This window comes from Podarcis liolepis, assembly GCF_965112155.1.
Source record: "Podarcis liolepis genome assembly, chromosome: 3".
NCBI classification, from domain to species: Eukaryota; Metazoa; Chordata; class Lepidosauria; order Squamata; family Lacertidae; genus Podarcis; species Podarcis liolepis.
In genome coordinates, this window is record NC_139557.1 from 60,746,943 (window position 1) to 60,760,814 (window position 13,872).

The 13,872-nt window shown below is 43.7% G+C and overlaps 1 protein-coding gene across 1 annotated transcript in view; it reads left to right on the forward strand.

The window, feature by feature from the left end:
- ENPP3 (ectonucleotide pyrophosphatase/phosphodiesterase 3) overlaps window positions 1-13,872 on the forward strand; it is a 50,191-nt gene that overhangs the window by 30,819 nt on the left and 5,500 nt on the right. Inside the window, exons 14-20 of the mRNA XM_083498116.1 lie at window positions 2,236-2,302; window positions 2,759-2,846; window positions 4,090-4,259; window positions 4,992-5,043; window positions 5,847-6,001; window positions 12,614-12,752; window positions 13,649-13,726. Of these exons, the coding sequence (XP_083354242.1) occupies window positions 2,236-2,302; window positions 2,759-2,846; window positions 4,090-4,259; window positions 4,992-5,043; window positions 5,847-6,001; window positions 12,614-12,752; window positions 13,649-13,726 (749 nt within the window). The remainder of the gene's footprint in view (window positions 1-2,235; window positions 2,303-2,758; window positions 2,847-4,089; window positions 4,260-4,991; window positions 5,044-5,846; window positions 6,002-12,613; window positions 12,753-13,648; window positions 13,727-13,872) is intronic.

Below are 13,872 nucleotides of genomic sequence, written 5' to 3' on the forward strand. Positions count from 1 at the left end.
GAGCATGCACCACTCTGGCGAGACAGTCCGCGGGCAGGTAGGGTCTCAGCCTGCGTACCAGGTGGAGTTGGTAGACAGCTGCCCTGGATACAGAATTGACCTGCGCCTCCATGGACAGCTGTGAATCCAAAATGACTCCCAGGCTGCACACCTGGTCCTTCAGGGGCACAGTTACCCTATTCAGGACCAGGGAGTCCTCCACACCAACCCGCCCCCTGTCCCCCCAAAACAGTACTTCTGTCTTGTCAGGATTCAACTTCAATCCATTAGCCGCCATCCATCCTCCAACCGCCTCCAGGCACTCACACAGGACCTTCACTGCCTTCACTGGTTCTGATTTGAAAGAGAGGTAGAGCTGGGTATCATCTGCATATTGATGGACACCCAGTCCAAACACCCTGATGATCTCTCCCAGCGGCTTCATATAGATGTTAAAAAGCATGGGGGAGAGGACGGAACCCTGAGGCACCCCACAAGTGAGGGCCCAGGGGTCTGAACACTCATCCCCCCCCACCACTCTCTAAACACAGCCCAGGAGGAAGGAGCGAAACCACTGTATAACAGTGCCCCCAGCTCCCAACCCCTGTAGACGGTCCAGAAGGATGTTATGGTCGATTGTATCAAAGGCCGCTGAGAGATCCAGCAGAACTAGGAAACAGCTCTCACCTTTGTCCCTAGCTCGCCGGAGATCATCAACCAGCACGACCAAGGCAGTTTCAGTCCCATGATGAGGCCTGAATCCCGATTGGAAGGGATCCAAATGGCCCGCATCCTCCAGGCGTGCCTGGAGTTGTTCAGCAACCACTTGCTCAATCACCTTGCCCAAGAATGTAAGATTTGAGACTGGGCGATTGTTGGCCATATTGGCCGGGTCTAAAGATGTTTTTTTAAGAAGCGGTTTAATGACCGCCTCTTTCAGTGGAGGGAAGAAGCATTCACCACCCCGCAAAGCCCATCGCCCAGCAATTGTACTGATCTCTTGACATCTCATGCAGTATGAATTTACAATAGCCACACAATTCAAGGAGAGGGGAATAATTTGTTTTGGCATGTGTTCATTGTTCAACCTTGCATATGAGGAATTTCCAAAGTATCAAAAGTGCTTTCAAATATTGGGTGTGTGTGTGTTGGAGTTATGTGCTGAAGTTACTCCAAATCGTTACACATGATAATTGAGTCAACATAAAATATTTCCAGTAAATGACTCCTGTAGTTTGGCAGTCTTGTTTATTCCATCTTGCCTTCCAAAAGTCACAGCAGTGAGTAAGCATAAAATTTCCAGGCAAATGCAGTCATTGTTAGTCAAAATATTGTGAAATTTCTTTTATGCCTCAAAGGAAAGGAGGAAAAGGTGTAAAAAAGGAAAGAAAAGAAATAGTTCTGAAATATGTAAATGAACTACACCTTTATAAAACTAAATAATTTTTATACAACTATTTCCAAGGCGATTATGAGCAACTCTATGTTTGATGTTGTAGTCATTTTGCTGTAGTTACCCCATTGTTGCAGTAGTGTTTCCCGCCATAAACACGTAAGTGAATGGCGGCTACATCCCCTTCCACACCCATCCACATGTGCTTGGGAGCTGGAGTTGGTCCATGGCTCCCTGACATGTGTCCTTGAGATATAAAGATAAGCATCTTTGGTTCTCACTCTTCCTCTTTGCTACTCAGAACCCAGTTGCAATTCTGGTATGCATACATAATAGCTGCTTCAAAATACAACACTTCCCTGACACACTTACTAATGGCCTAATATGTGAAGAGTGCCACTGCTTTATTTGAATTTGTCTCCACATTTCAGTGTTTATAGTTTCTAAGGCAGATGACAAGTTTAAAACACAAATAAAAACAGCAAAAAAGCAAGAAAATAATACGAGGACATAGCACCAGACGAGCATCTCTGGTGAGAGTTCCATATGTTTTCCCATCAGCTCCTGCTTTAGTATCATTTTATCTTGGTTAGGTCTTTCTTCTTCCTAGAATAATACCATCCAATCAGAAACCATGCTGTTAGTCAAATTAATTCCATTCAGGGGACAGCAACTTCCTGAGTAGGTGGAGTATTTTTATACAATCACCCTTTCGAAGCAGAATTATTGACAAAAATTGCTGAAGGGAGTGCCTTTTGACATTGATTGCAAAAATAGCCCCTCTCTAGAGTCAGCTCTTATTTGAAATACTTAATATTTCTTGTTGAAGCTTACATGTTAGTTCAACATCTGTCTTTTTTTAGGTCTAAAAGCTATACACGTTGTGGTGGTGGTAACCATGGCTTTGACAATGAGTTCAAAAGTATGCAGGTAAGGGTTTTTTTAAAATAAATAAATATAGAAAAACCTATTTATCCGTTATTTTCTGTAAGCATTTGCCACAGAATCAACTCCAACATTTCTCATGTCCTGCATGGGTGCTGTTTTACACTAATACATGACTTACAATCCATGGGCCAGAGGGTGTGTTGAGTAGATGCACCACCAAAATGTGAAGTGTGTTATGAGTCCTCTTTGTGGGTAAAGGAACTACTTGAAGGCTGATGTCAAATCATAAAACCCTGGGTTGCTTATGCACCCAAAATTGTCTAAGCTAGACTGTTAAAAATTGCTTTTTTTCTTCTGGAATAAACCACATGTCTCAAATCAGTAGTTTCTCCCATTTATGGCTTGAGTCAAACTTTTGCTAAACTAGCTTTATTTTATTGTTTTAAACAAACCTTCTGAAAGCTGTTTAGTAACACCATTTTTATTATGACTACCCAGGCCATCTTTGTAGCACATGGACCAGGATTTAAAGAAAAAACTGAGGTGAAGCCTTTTGAAAACATTGAGGTTTACAATTTAATGTGTGGTAAGTATTAACTAGCTTCTGTCTGTTTTGCCACCAATAGTTTTAAGATTGGAGCAAAGTAAACTGTATGCAGAGAACATTTAATTGCTACACAAAACATATTGTACTACTTCAGGACATAATGCAAACATATATGGTGGCGTTCAGGCAGGTACCCTGAGGTTATAATCCTTCTTCCTATGTGGTAGGTGTACTGAGGAACAGAATCGCTGTTCTGTATTTTGTATTATGAAAAGCAGGCATATCCACTGCTCTGACTTCCAGATTGGGACATCTACAAAGAACGCGACTGCACAGTAGATTCCATGGCCCTTCATCCCATGCGTACATGGTGTGGCTCTCTGTATTTAGAGAACATCCTCCTGCCAGTGATGGCAGCCATGTTTTTCTTCTTCAGCTTTATGCACAGAGAAAATAGTTCTGCTTAACTCATAGGGAGGACAGGTTTTGGAAGTCAACAGTAGGGAGGCAAGCATTTCCACAGCTGAAGCTGTGAGGGCATAATCAAAGGAATGTACTGAAATGATATGGCCAAAGCTGGAGTGTACTCCTTATGCAGCCTAACTTATGCAGACCCAATCAACCTATTAACAGTGCATGTAGTTGCCCTGTAACCATGGCTGGCCCTCATGTTTGGCTGAGGGAACGAACATGGGACAGCAAGATCATGTGGGAAATTACCACACCAGTAGAAGGAAAAGTAGTATTGGCATGACAGCTTTCTTCATGAGTGATTCATAGGAACACCACAAAGTTACCTCATAAGGAGCCAGACCATTGGTCCATCTCAGTAAGTATTGTTTACATTAACAGTGGCTTTCTGGAGTTTCAGGCTGGGGACATTCGCAACCCTACCTGGATATACCAGATTTTAAACATAGAACCTTCTTTATGCAAAGCAGATGCTCTAACATGCAGTTCCATCCCTTTCCCAAAAGCGCCATGACAATTTTTTATTGAATTTTACAGTGGTAAGGTATAGAGTCTAACCAGAGAAGACACTACCATGCCACACAGCACCGTATCAATTTGACCCTAAAACATTCCAGTCAATAACCCGGTGCATTCTTCTCAAGAATCAAAGCAGCTGGCAGAGACGGCAATGTTGGGTTCTTTAGCAGGAAATCCTTGTGCATTTTTATTAACAGCCAAGTTTTCATCACCTAGCGGAAATTAGCTCTTGTTCAAGTTAAGCCTTGCACAGAGCCTGCCCCAAAGAAATCATTTTCACTTTCCGTGACAGATCTGCTTAAGATTACGCCAGCAGCAAACAATGGTACACATGGTACCTTGAATCACCTACTGAAGGTTCCTTTTTACACTCCATCACCTGTGAAAGAAGAGTCAGCTCCTTCTCTATGCCCCATGAATTCCCCCGCATCACCAGGTGTTTCTGGATGTGTCTGCAGCTTGGTAAGTCTGAACACGATCATTAACTCCTAAAATGGTTAGACGTTCATTTCCCACCCCTCACCCAAAAGCAAGAAGTAGTGATAGCCACCAACTTGGATGGCTTTAAAAGAGGATTGGAAAAAATCATGTAGGGTAAAGCTACTAACCACATTGTCTATGGGCTACCTCTGCTGTTCAAAACAGGGGTGAGTGCTGTTGCACTCAGGCCCTTTATATGGGCTGCCCATTGACATCTGGTTGGCCACTGTGGGTGCTGGGTTAATGACCTTATCCAGCAAGCTCTAATCATATTCTTGTGGGGTTTTTTTTTTTAGTTGAACTTTTAAAATGTGAACTATTTATTTGTGAATCATTTTACATGTGCATCAATGGGGTTTCTATACAAAGAATAAGAATTTAAGGATGCCGACACAGGAGTGAAAACTCCTCCGGTCGCTGATGTTGGGAAGGAAGGAAGGAAGGAAGGAAGGAAGGAAGGAAGGAAGGAAGGAAGGAAGGAAGGAAGGGGGGAAATGCAGGTTTCTCTCTCTCTCTCTCTCAGGCTTCCTTCTGCAGCAGTGAGTGTTTGGGGCTCCTGCAAGGGAAGGGGGAAAGCAGGTTCACAAGGTATAAAGGTGGAAGGTTTTGAAGGGCGTGGTGGGTTTGATATGGGCTGGCTACTTGGTGGGGTTGGCAAGTGAAGCAAGCAATGGCAGCAGTTCCTTGCACTTTTGTCTGTCTGCTTGTTTTTAGATAACAGATGTTAATGCGATAAATGAAAGATTGAGGCTCACTGATGAAGCAAGTGAGTATTGCTGCTACTCCTTTTCCATCCATCTGTTGCGGCAGTGGAGGGCAGGTGTTGGGGCCTCAAATTAACGATATCCTAAACTCCCCTCAAGCAGCTGAATAGTGACAGTGGGTAGGGAAATATTTGTGGAGCCCAACCCTTCTCAAAGGTGTTGTTGGACTCCCATCAGCCCCAGCCACCATGGCCATGGGTCAGGGATGATGGCCCAACAGTATCTGGAGGGCCATGAGTTTGCCACTCTCCGGGCTATAGGGTAGGGGAGTATGCAAGGAAAGCAGCAGACAGGGAAAAGGCAGAAGTAGAGGGCAAGTTGTTTAGCTGAATGTGAAAGATGAAGTGGTCGATACAGTGATGCAGTGGTTAGAGTGCTGGACTAGAACCTGGGAGGCCAGGGTTCAAATTCACACTTGGCCATGAAGCTCGCTGGGTGACCTTGGGCCACTCACTGTCTCTGATTAAATGAGGACAGGGAAAACCATATGCACCACCTTGAGTTCATTAGAGAAAAAAAGGTGGAATATAAATGCAAAAAATAATAAAAATTAGAACCAGAAGCAAGCTAAGTTTGGGAGAGAATATACCAGGCAGCATCTTGCCCAAATTTTCAAATAATCTTTATACCCATGCTCCCCTTTTCAAATTTATTGGAAAGCAAAGACTCTGAATAAACACGTGTATTTCATCATAACTTCTCAAAAAGACTGTATTCAGTTGCCGCACACCCACCAAAGCCATCCCCCCTCCCCCCCAGGTCATCACATAAATGTGGAACTCAGTAATTATGGTTTATATTCTAGAGAAGACGTCCGAAGCTTCTAATTTGCCTTATGGTAGACCCAAGGTCTTACAGAAAGAGAATACCTATTGCCTCCTTCACCAGAATAAATATGTGAGTGGATACAGCCAAAACATCTGGATGCCACTATGGAGTTCATATACTGTCAACAAACCAGTAAGTTTTCAGATTTATATACCTTTTGAAGTGCAATGAAAGGCCATACACGGGGAAGGGCTATGGCAAAACTGCTCATTGCAGGAATGTCAGGCAGTTATCACTGTGTTTGTGTCTTTGTAAAATTGGCCAGGCCACAGCTGTTCAGACTGAGTGGTTGCTGGTCTGCTTTGGGGGGGGGGAGAGATGGTACTTAGTGTATGATCAGGGCTACCAAATTGCCATTGGAAAAGCTGCAGCTTAATGGCAGAGCAACATTCTTAGCATGCGAAAGAATGCAATCCATAGATAGGGCCAGGAAAACCCCCAATATGAAACCCCAGAGAACTACTGCCAGCCACCTTGAGAGCCAGGTTAGGATCTGGGAGACCTGAGTTCAAATCCTGACTTAGCCATGGAAGCTCACTGGGTCACCTTGGGCCAGTCCTTGTGTCTCGGTCTAACCAACCTCTTAGAGTTGTTGTGAGAATGAAATGGTAGAGGGAAAGTTGTGCATGCCACCTTGGACAAGGAAGATTCCACAAACCCCAGTTCACTCAATACTGTAGCAGCTGGGCAAGTCAAAACACCAAGCCCACATGAACTGGCACTGACAACCTGAGCAGCAGAACTTTATGATTCTGCAATATGTGTACTTTGCTTTTTGAGCTAGCAGGGGGAGCACTTCACCACTGGGAAGAAATTCAAAGGGGAGGAGAACAGAGGAATGAGTCACTGCTTGCAGCAGGACTCCTGTCCAACCTCCACCCTGGCATCAATAGTACCGTGTTATTCTGGTAGCTGAGAGAGAAGAGCGGCAAACACCAGGCAACAGCTTTTCCCAGATGGCAAGCAGCTTCTAATCCTCAATGAAATTGCTGGACTGGAGATTCAGGAGACACAAAAGGCTGTACTTTTTCATACAATGCATAATTAATTTACAAGACACTGTGATGGCCTCTAGCTTAGATGGTTATGAAAGAGGATTAGACAAATCTGGGGGAGATAATGTCTATTAGTGGTTTTTAGCTATCACGGCAACATAGAGTCTCCCTTTTCAGAGGAAGTGTATCACTGAATGCTAGTTGCTGGTGGGACAACAGTGGAAGAAAGTTATTGCCTTCATATCCTGCATGCATACTTCCCAGAGGCAATGTCCTGCCTGGCCACAGTGGGAAACAGCATTCCCTAGATGGACTTTTGAGCTGATCTTTTCTTGTAATCCAGAAGTGGGAAACCTTTGACCCCTTCCTGCTACGTCTTGATCAGAACCTTACACCTCTGGTATTCTTGAATTAATCTGGTGTGGGTTTACATAGAACATGGCTGGCTGATGCATCTGTGGCCTTCCAGATGTTGTTGAACTCCAGCTGTCATCAGACCCTGCCAGCATGGCTAATGGTCCGGGACTATGGGAGCTGGAGTCAAACAACATCTGGAGTGGGGCACAGGTTTCTCACCCCGATATGTTTACATTAGGAGAGATGCTTAAATAAATGCATAACCTCTCATTTTAAAATTTATTTTTGCACAACACACAGCTAGCTCAAACCTACGCGAAAGGAATGTGTCTGTTTCTTCTGCTTCTCATCTCTGATAATAATCTCTTAAGGCTTGTTTTCTGGCACAAGGAAAATGACCTCATTGCAGAGGGAGCTTTCTTTGGCATCCATTTATACTTAGACAGCACAACAGTTCCACAACGTGAAGCATCTGTTGCCATACTTTAGGGAGACTGCAGCAGGGACGGTGTTGCTCCTGTGAGACCTAAGCCAGCCCAAAAAAGCCAGGTGGCATCATTGTGGTAAACATCAGAACATAAGACCATAGGTCTGCCTAGTCCAGCCTCTCACACTGCCTAACCACCTGCCTAGTTAAACTGTGGAATTTGCTGTCACAAGGTACAGTGTTGGCCACCAATCTGGATGGCTTCAAAATGAGATTATATGAAGCTGTTAAAGCTATCAGTGACTGCTAGTAGTCATAATGGCTGTGGTGTACCACCAGTTCCAGATGAACACCCAAGTAGGGAGAGTGCCTGTTGCCTTCAGGTTCTGTTTGTGGGCTTCCCATGGGCATTGGGTTGGCCACATAGCTGGACTATAATAGCCCTTTGGCCTGGACCAGCAGGGCTGTCACAGTCTGGGTTACGGGCAGTCGGAGTCCTGGCTTGGTACGTCGGGGCTGGGGTAGAGGTTGGGAAGCAGGAATCAGCAGTCCAGGGTTCAGGAAGCCAAGAGTCCATGAATCAGGAAACCAGGAGTCAGGAGGCCAAGAGTCCAAGTGTCAGGAAACCGGGAGTCAGGAAGCTGAGGGTCCAAGAGTCAGGATTCCAGGAGTCGGGAAGCCAAAGCACAGCTAGGTGGGTAGCATGTTGCCATGGCAAAGAGCCAGAGGGAAATGCTGGCCTTATATACTCCTCCTGGCCCTTGCCACCAGGTGCTACAAGTCTTCTGTCATGCCGCACCTTGCCCTTCCAGGCCAAACTCAGGAAGGCCCTAGTCCTGCGAGGCCCTACCAGTCACAGGGCCCGGCTCCTGCACGCACTCCTGACAAGTTCCATGTTCTGAACCTCGCAAGCAGGGCAGGAGAGCAATTGCACTCTTCTGCTACTGTTCCCCCACAACTGGTATTCAGAAGCACACTCCCTCTCTGATCTGTGGCAAACAAAACATATAGCATTCCCACCCGGCCTTCCTTTTTCTGCCTTGGCTCTCCCCTTCCTTCTGATCATTACCAGCACTTGTGAATCAGCGAAGGAGAATTGGATCAAACGGAAGGGCTCAGCCCTCTGGTCTGCTTTTCTGACCTCCGGAACGAATTAAGTACTTAACCCAAGGTACCACTGTATCTGAGAGGACCCTAGAAGCAGCCCAGCAAAAGCAAATTTGCACAGGTGGCACCAGAGGCTGCTGAGACCCCCTGCTTTAAACCGGATGCTTCTGTGGCCACCCTCCAAGCTTCCTGGTAGCACTTTCACATACATGCAGCTCTGTTTTGGTCCTTATATTCACTCCCACAGAAACCATTGCCACAGAGCAGGCAAATGAGATGAGAGTTTGGAGAGGGTGGGGAGTGAGGGCTTTATGGGGCTATATCCAGCTTGCTGACCAGGGGTTTACTACTCCAGTTTTTTAAAAGCAGCATTTCAATAGTGGTAGTTTTATTTTCAATCCATTTCCTAGTGATTCCCAACATAGAATTTACTTTTTCCTCACAGCACACATGTTTTACCACATCCTGAAGTTGTATTTTTGATGGCAAATACAGTTCAATGTAACTTGTTGCCATTTATTTATTTATTTATTTTCAATTCACCAAGCCTGGAAAGAACCGTTTGTAGCTCTTCATCATTCCTTTTTTGTCTTTACTACCCTGAATTATTTACAGAACTATTATCTGCAAATGTGGCTGTTTCACTGTTCACTCCTAACCTTAGAAACAAGTTAAAAAGCTCAGTCTTAATAGACAGTGTCAGAGAAGTCAGAGAAGTTTCTTGCTTCTGATGTATTTAATTTTTTTTATGGTTGCCCTTAATGTTTTTAGTGACAATGTAATGTTTTAGCTAGATAATTTGAAGGGTTTGTTTTTTTTCCAACACAGTGGAGAAAATATTCTAGATAGAGGTTTACAATGCTTTTCATAAGGTATGAAAAAGAAGCCAGCACTTCTTGAAGTGGGTGTGTACAAAGAGTTTTGATGCTGAGACATCAATAAAAATGTCATTAGCTCTAGGAGTAAGGCTTTGAGTAGATGCTAAAACCTGATGGATACCAATAACTGCTATCTGCCCTTGTTATCTTTCAACAAGAGAGAATGGTAGCCTCCAGATATACTAGCAGCCTTCTAAAAAGAAGGCTCACTAGTTATTTTCCAGCTCCTGCTGCGTGGTATTTGTTCTCCTTTTGCAGGCAGTGAAATCAAAAGAGCCTTAAAAGGAGATCCACATTATAGGATTTCTCTGGACTACCTGTTTATTCAGCATTCATACTGATTCACTTGTGCACTGTCAATCATTCATTCATCTCACTAATGCCAGTGTATTTCCCTGTCACTTTCCTAACTGCAAAAAGTCTGCTTCTTTTAAAAAGTGGATTAATTGCGCTAGGGTGAGAAAGCCCTTTAAGTCGCTTTAATCATACAAGCCTAAATTTCCAGTATGTGTTTTAATCCCTTCTGCAAAATATTGCCAGGTTAGACCTACAAATGGAATCAAAATTATAGCAGAATCTCATGGTAGACCAATTTTGGGTTACATTGAGATGTTTATACAATCCATTTTGATGAAGGAATACCACCATGAGGTGACATTTTCTGTTATTTTTTCCACAGTTACATATTCTCTATCTATCTGCCTACATCTAGTTTGGCCCTTAAGCAACAGGGGCATTGAAGTACCAGTGTTGGCTCAGAAATCAATCCCATTATTTTTTTTGATAGCCAGCATATCCTGAGCTAGTCCCTTTAGGTTATAAAAAGCAGTTTGTCGTGAGTCAGTGAAATAGCAGAGTCAGTAGCCAGATTTCCTGAGGCAGTGATTTAGGGAAAAACTATGATTTTTCCCTCTGACTGTTGGCAAAGTTTATGAGGAAAAACCCACCTCCTGAATAGGAAAGATTTGGTTGTACCGAGTCACCAACCCCTCCTACACACACACACACACACACACACACTCATTCACTCACTCATAGACTCATTCACTCTTTTGAAAAGAAAGTAAACACCTTTGTGTTCCAGATTATTGAAATTGTCCTGCAGTGTATGATCTGTAATTGAGCCCCATGTTCTATTTTTTTTGTCATGAATGTGGCCTGCCAGACCTCTTAGATTGGCCCTCAGGATTCTCCTCAGGCCCTAACCCCACCCCACACCTTGTGCGGGCTCTGCTCCATGTCATCTTCAAATGTTTTTTTCCTGACTGAGATGTGCCCTTGACCCATGATAATGTCTCTTGCTTCCCTGCCTCACTGGGGATATGCATTATGTGTTGTGTGTTGTGTTGTGTTGTGTTGTATTGTGTTGTGTTGTGTTGTGTTGTGTTGTGTGTGTATATATGTTGTGTTTTTTGTGTGTGTGTGTATTTGTGTAGTTGGACTGCAGTTTCCTCTACAAAAGCAAGAGTCCCATCCATTGCTCTGCCCATTTTCCTTTCTGGCCCCACCCACTTTCTGTTGGCCTATGCCCACCACTGACATGTGGCCCTCAGAAGGCTTTCCTACAATGAGATTTGATTCATGGGATGCATACCACTTGGTTCCTCAACACTTGGTTACACTTCAGTTCCACGACTTTTCAGCTGAATGTCAGAAATCACCTCACTGAAAACTGTGGGCATTTGCTGTGGCATTGGACCATGTGGAAGTTCTGTCTATGGCTATTGCTTCATGTTGGGTCATTCACACATGCCACTCATTCCTGGATTGGTACATTCATGAGTCTGGTATAGAAATATGACTAGTTGGATGAGATTTTGAAAATGGGCCCATAACTGGTTGGTTTTTTTAAAAGTGCTGTATAAAGATAAAAAGGGCATTGAAGAACATCTGAACTGAGTAGGGTTTGCATCTCTGGATCAATGAGTTTGCGGGATCTTCTTTTTTTTAATGCCTCATTTATATATTTTCTTTTCTTCCTTATACCGTTTAAGAAACACCAACACCACCCCTGGAAGTGGCTGAGTGATGGCCTGGCAGTCAAAAGCAACTGCTTCCAAATGCTGTAGTTAAAAGTCCCACAAAATGCAAATAAATTATGCCTCTTGACACATTGATTACTGTTTCCTGTTTAAAGCATGCTCTTCTTACCAAAGGCAGTGACTGTACTTTTCCTCTCAGTCTGACCTACCATACAGCTTGAACTAAGCATTATAAGAGACACCAGGCTGCCATTACTTTGCTTGCTGGTCTCTGCTTCTCATCAATTGACTGTTGGCTGGGTGTGTGTGGTGGGGCCGGGGGTGGCAGAGTAAGGCACAGCCCAATGACATAATGTTAAAGAAAATACCTAAGGAAAGGCACAGAACAGCAGAAATTCGGTGTCTCTGGACCCATCTTTTTAAACTCTAAGATAAAGGTTGGTGTTTTTTTTTTAATCATCTGAAAGTATTTCTGCTACAAGGTGAGGAAAGACAATTAACACATTGCCTTACTTGATAAATTTGTTTTTGTTTCTTTATTGTTTCTACACTGACAGAGGTCCTGGGGTTCCCTATGGGGGGGTTTCCCCCCCAGTCCTACCTGCAGATCTTGAACCAAAGGAGGCCAGGAAGGCATACATGATGCAATCTCTGTGAAGCTCTAGTTTGAGTCACACATCTTAACTTGTTGATTAGAGCCAATAGGGCAAATGCCTTGCATCTTTAATCCAAAAGCTGCTTTGATCTTTGCTGCAACTGCTTTACATTGGGCTGACTTCCCCTCCTTCCTCCCCATCCATTATCAAAATGCTGAAAGACCGTGAAATAAACAGACTGGAAAGAAGGGCTAAAGTCCATTTCTATTTTTAGCACGGACATGATTCATTATAAAAATAGGAAAAGAAAGAATCAATGAAAGCTAGGCTAGGAAGTCACAAAACTGTAGGTTAGCCACGACTGTGGGTGTAATACTCTCTCTCTCCCCCCCCCCTTTCCAGGCAGGAGATGCATCTTCTCTTCCTCCCCCTGCTCCAGACTGTCTGCGGCCTGATGTCAGAATCCCTGAAGCTCAGAGCCAAAACTGCTCCAACTACCAGCCAGACCTGAACATCACCCACGGTTTCCTCTACCCTCCCAGTTAGTAGTTCTCTTTATATAGAAAAGATCATAATGTTGTAATCGGCTGGATGTGGCTGGGTGTTTAAAAACATATACACAGCACTGAAACAACCCACTGGGGATAAGCATGGCATTAAAAAGGGAGAGGGGGGTATTTCAGTGGTGTTTCTTTTGTGAAAGAATAGCTTTGCTATATTATAGTCACTGCCTTCTGTAGTACCAGACCACAAGGCTCCTCAAGTCATAGTCAAATATTTTTCTTCAACAGGCTTAGATTTACGTTGAGTAAGGAGATATGTAAACATTGCATGGAAAGGAATCTGTTAGAAACCAGGCTCACGGTGATTCATTTGCACATAACATGGAGACATGGCTTGTTTTAACCATGCTTTGTTCATTGTACAATGAGGCAAGCAAACAAGCCACAGATTGTTTCTCCAAAGCTTGGTTTGTTTTCCAGTTGCTCCTGCCTTGTGCCTCTGTAGCTTGGTGAGCGTCTGGGGTGAGGTGGCCAAGCAAGCCATTTTTAAGCAAGATGGTTGGTTTCTGGCATAACACCAGATAATAGTTAAAACAAGCCATGGTTCATAAGCCAACAACAAACCATGGCATCTCATTGTGCTTTGTTGCCAGAAAACCAATCATGGGAAAGGGCATGGTTGGCTGGCAGAAACCCTGAAGAGAAGAAATTCACTCTTTTGCTGCAGGGTCCACATGTATCTTTCTGTTACCACTATGTTTGATCCTACGTTTTCATGCAAGAGGGCAGAAAGGGTATTAAATAATAAAATTTAAGAGGTATTTTAATGATTAGATCCATCAGAATCGTAAACAAAATTGTGCTCAGTTTAAAATAATTTTGGTTTAGTTTTCATGACTTACAAACTATTAATCCCATTTCCTCCCCCCCCCAGACTTCAATTCAACTGCAGATGAACAATATGATGCTTTACTTACCAGCAACATTGTTCCCATGTACAAAGAATTCAAAAGTAAGTGCTGATAATGGCCTACACTTTGATATTGCATTATTTACCTGAGAGTTTATGCTTACATTCTGGCCTCTTCTGGTCTGTGTGGTCATGGGACAGAGAAGCCATACTGATTCAGCATAACAGCTCCCCTTGTAGCTGATTCT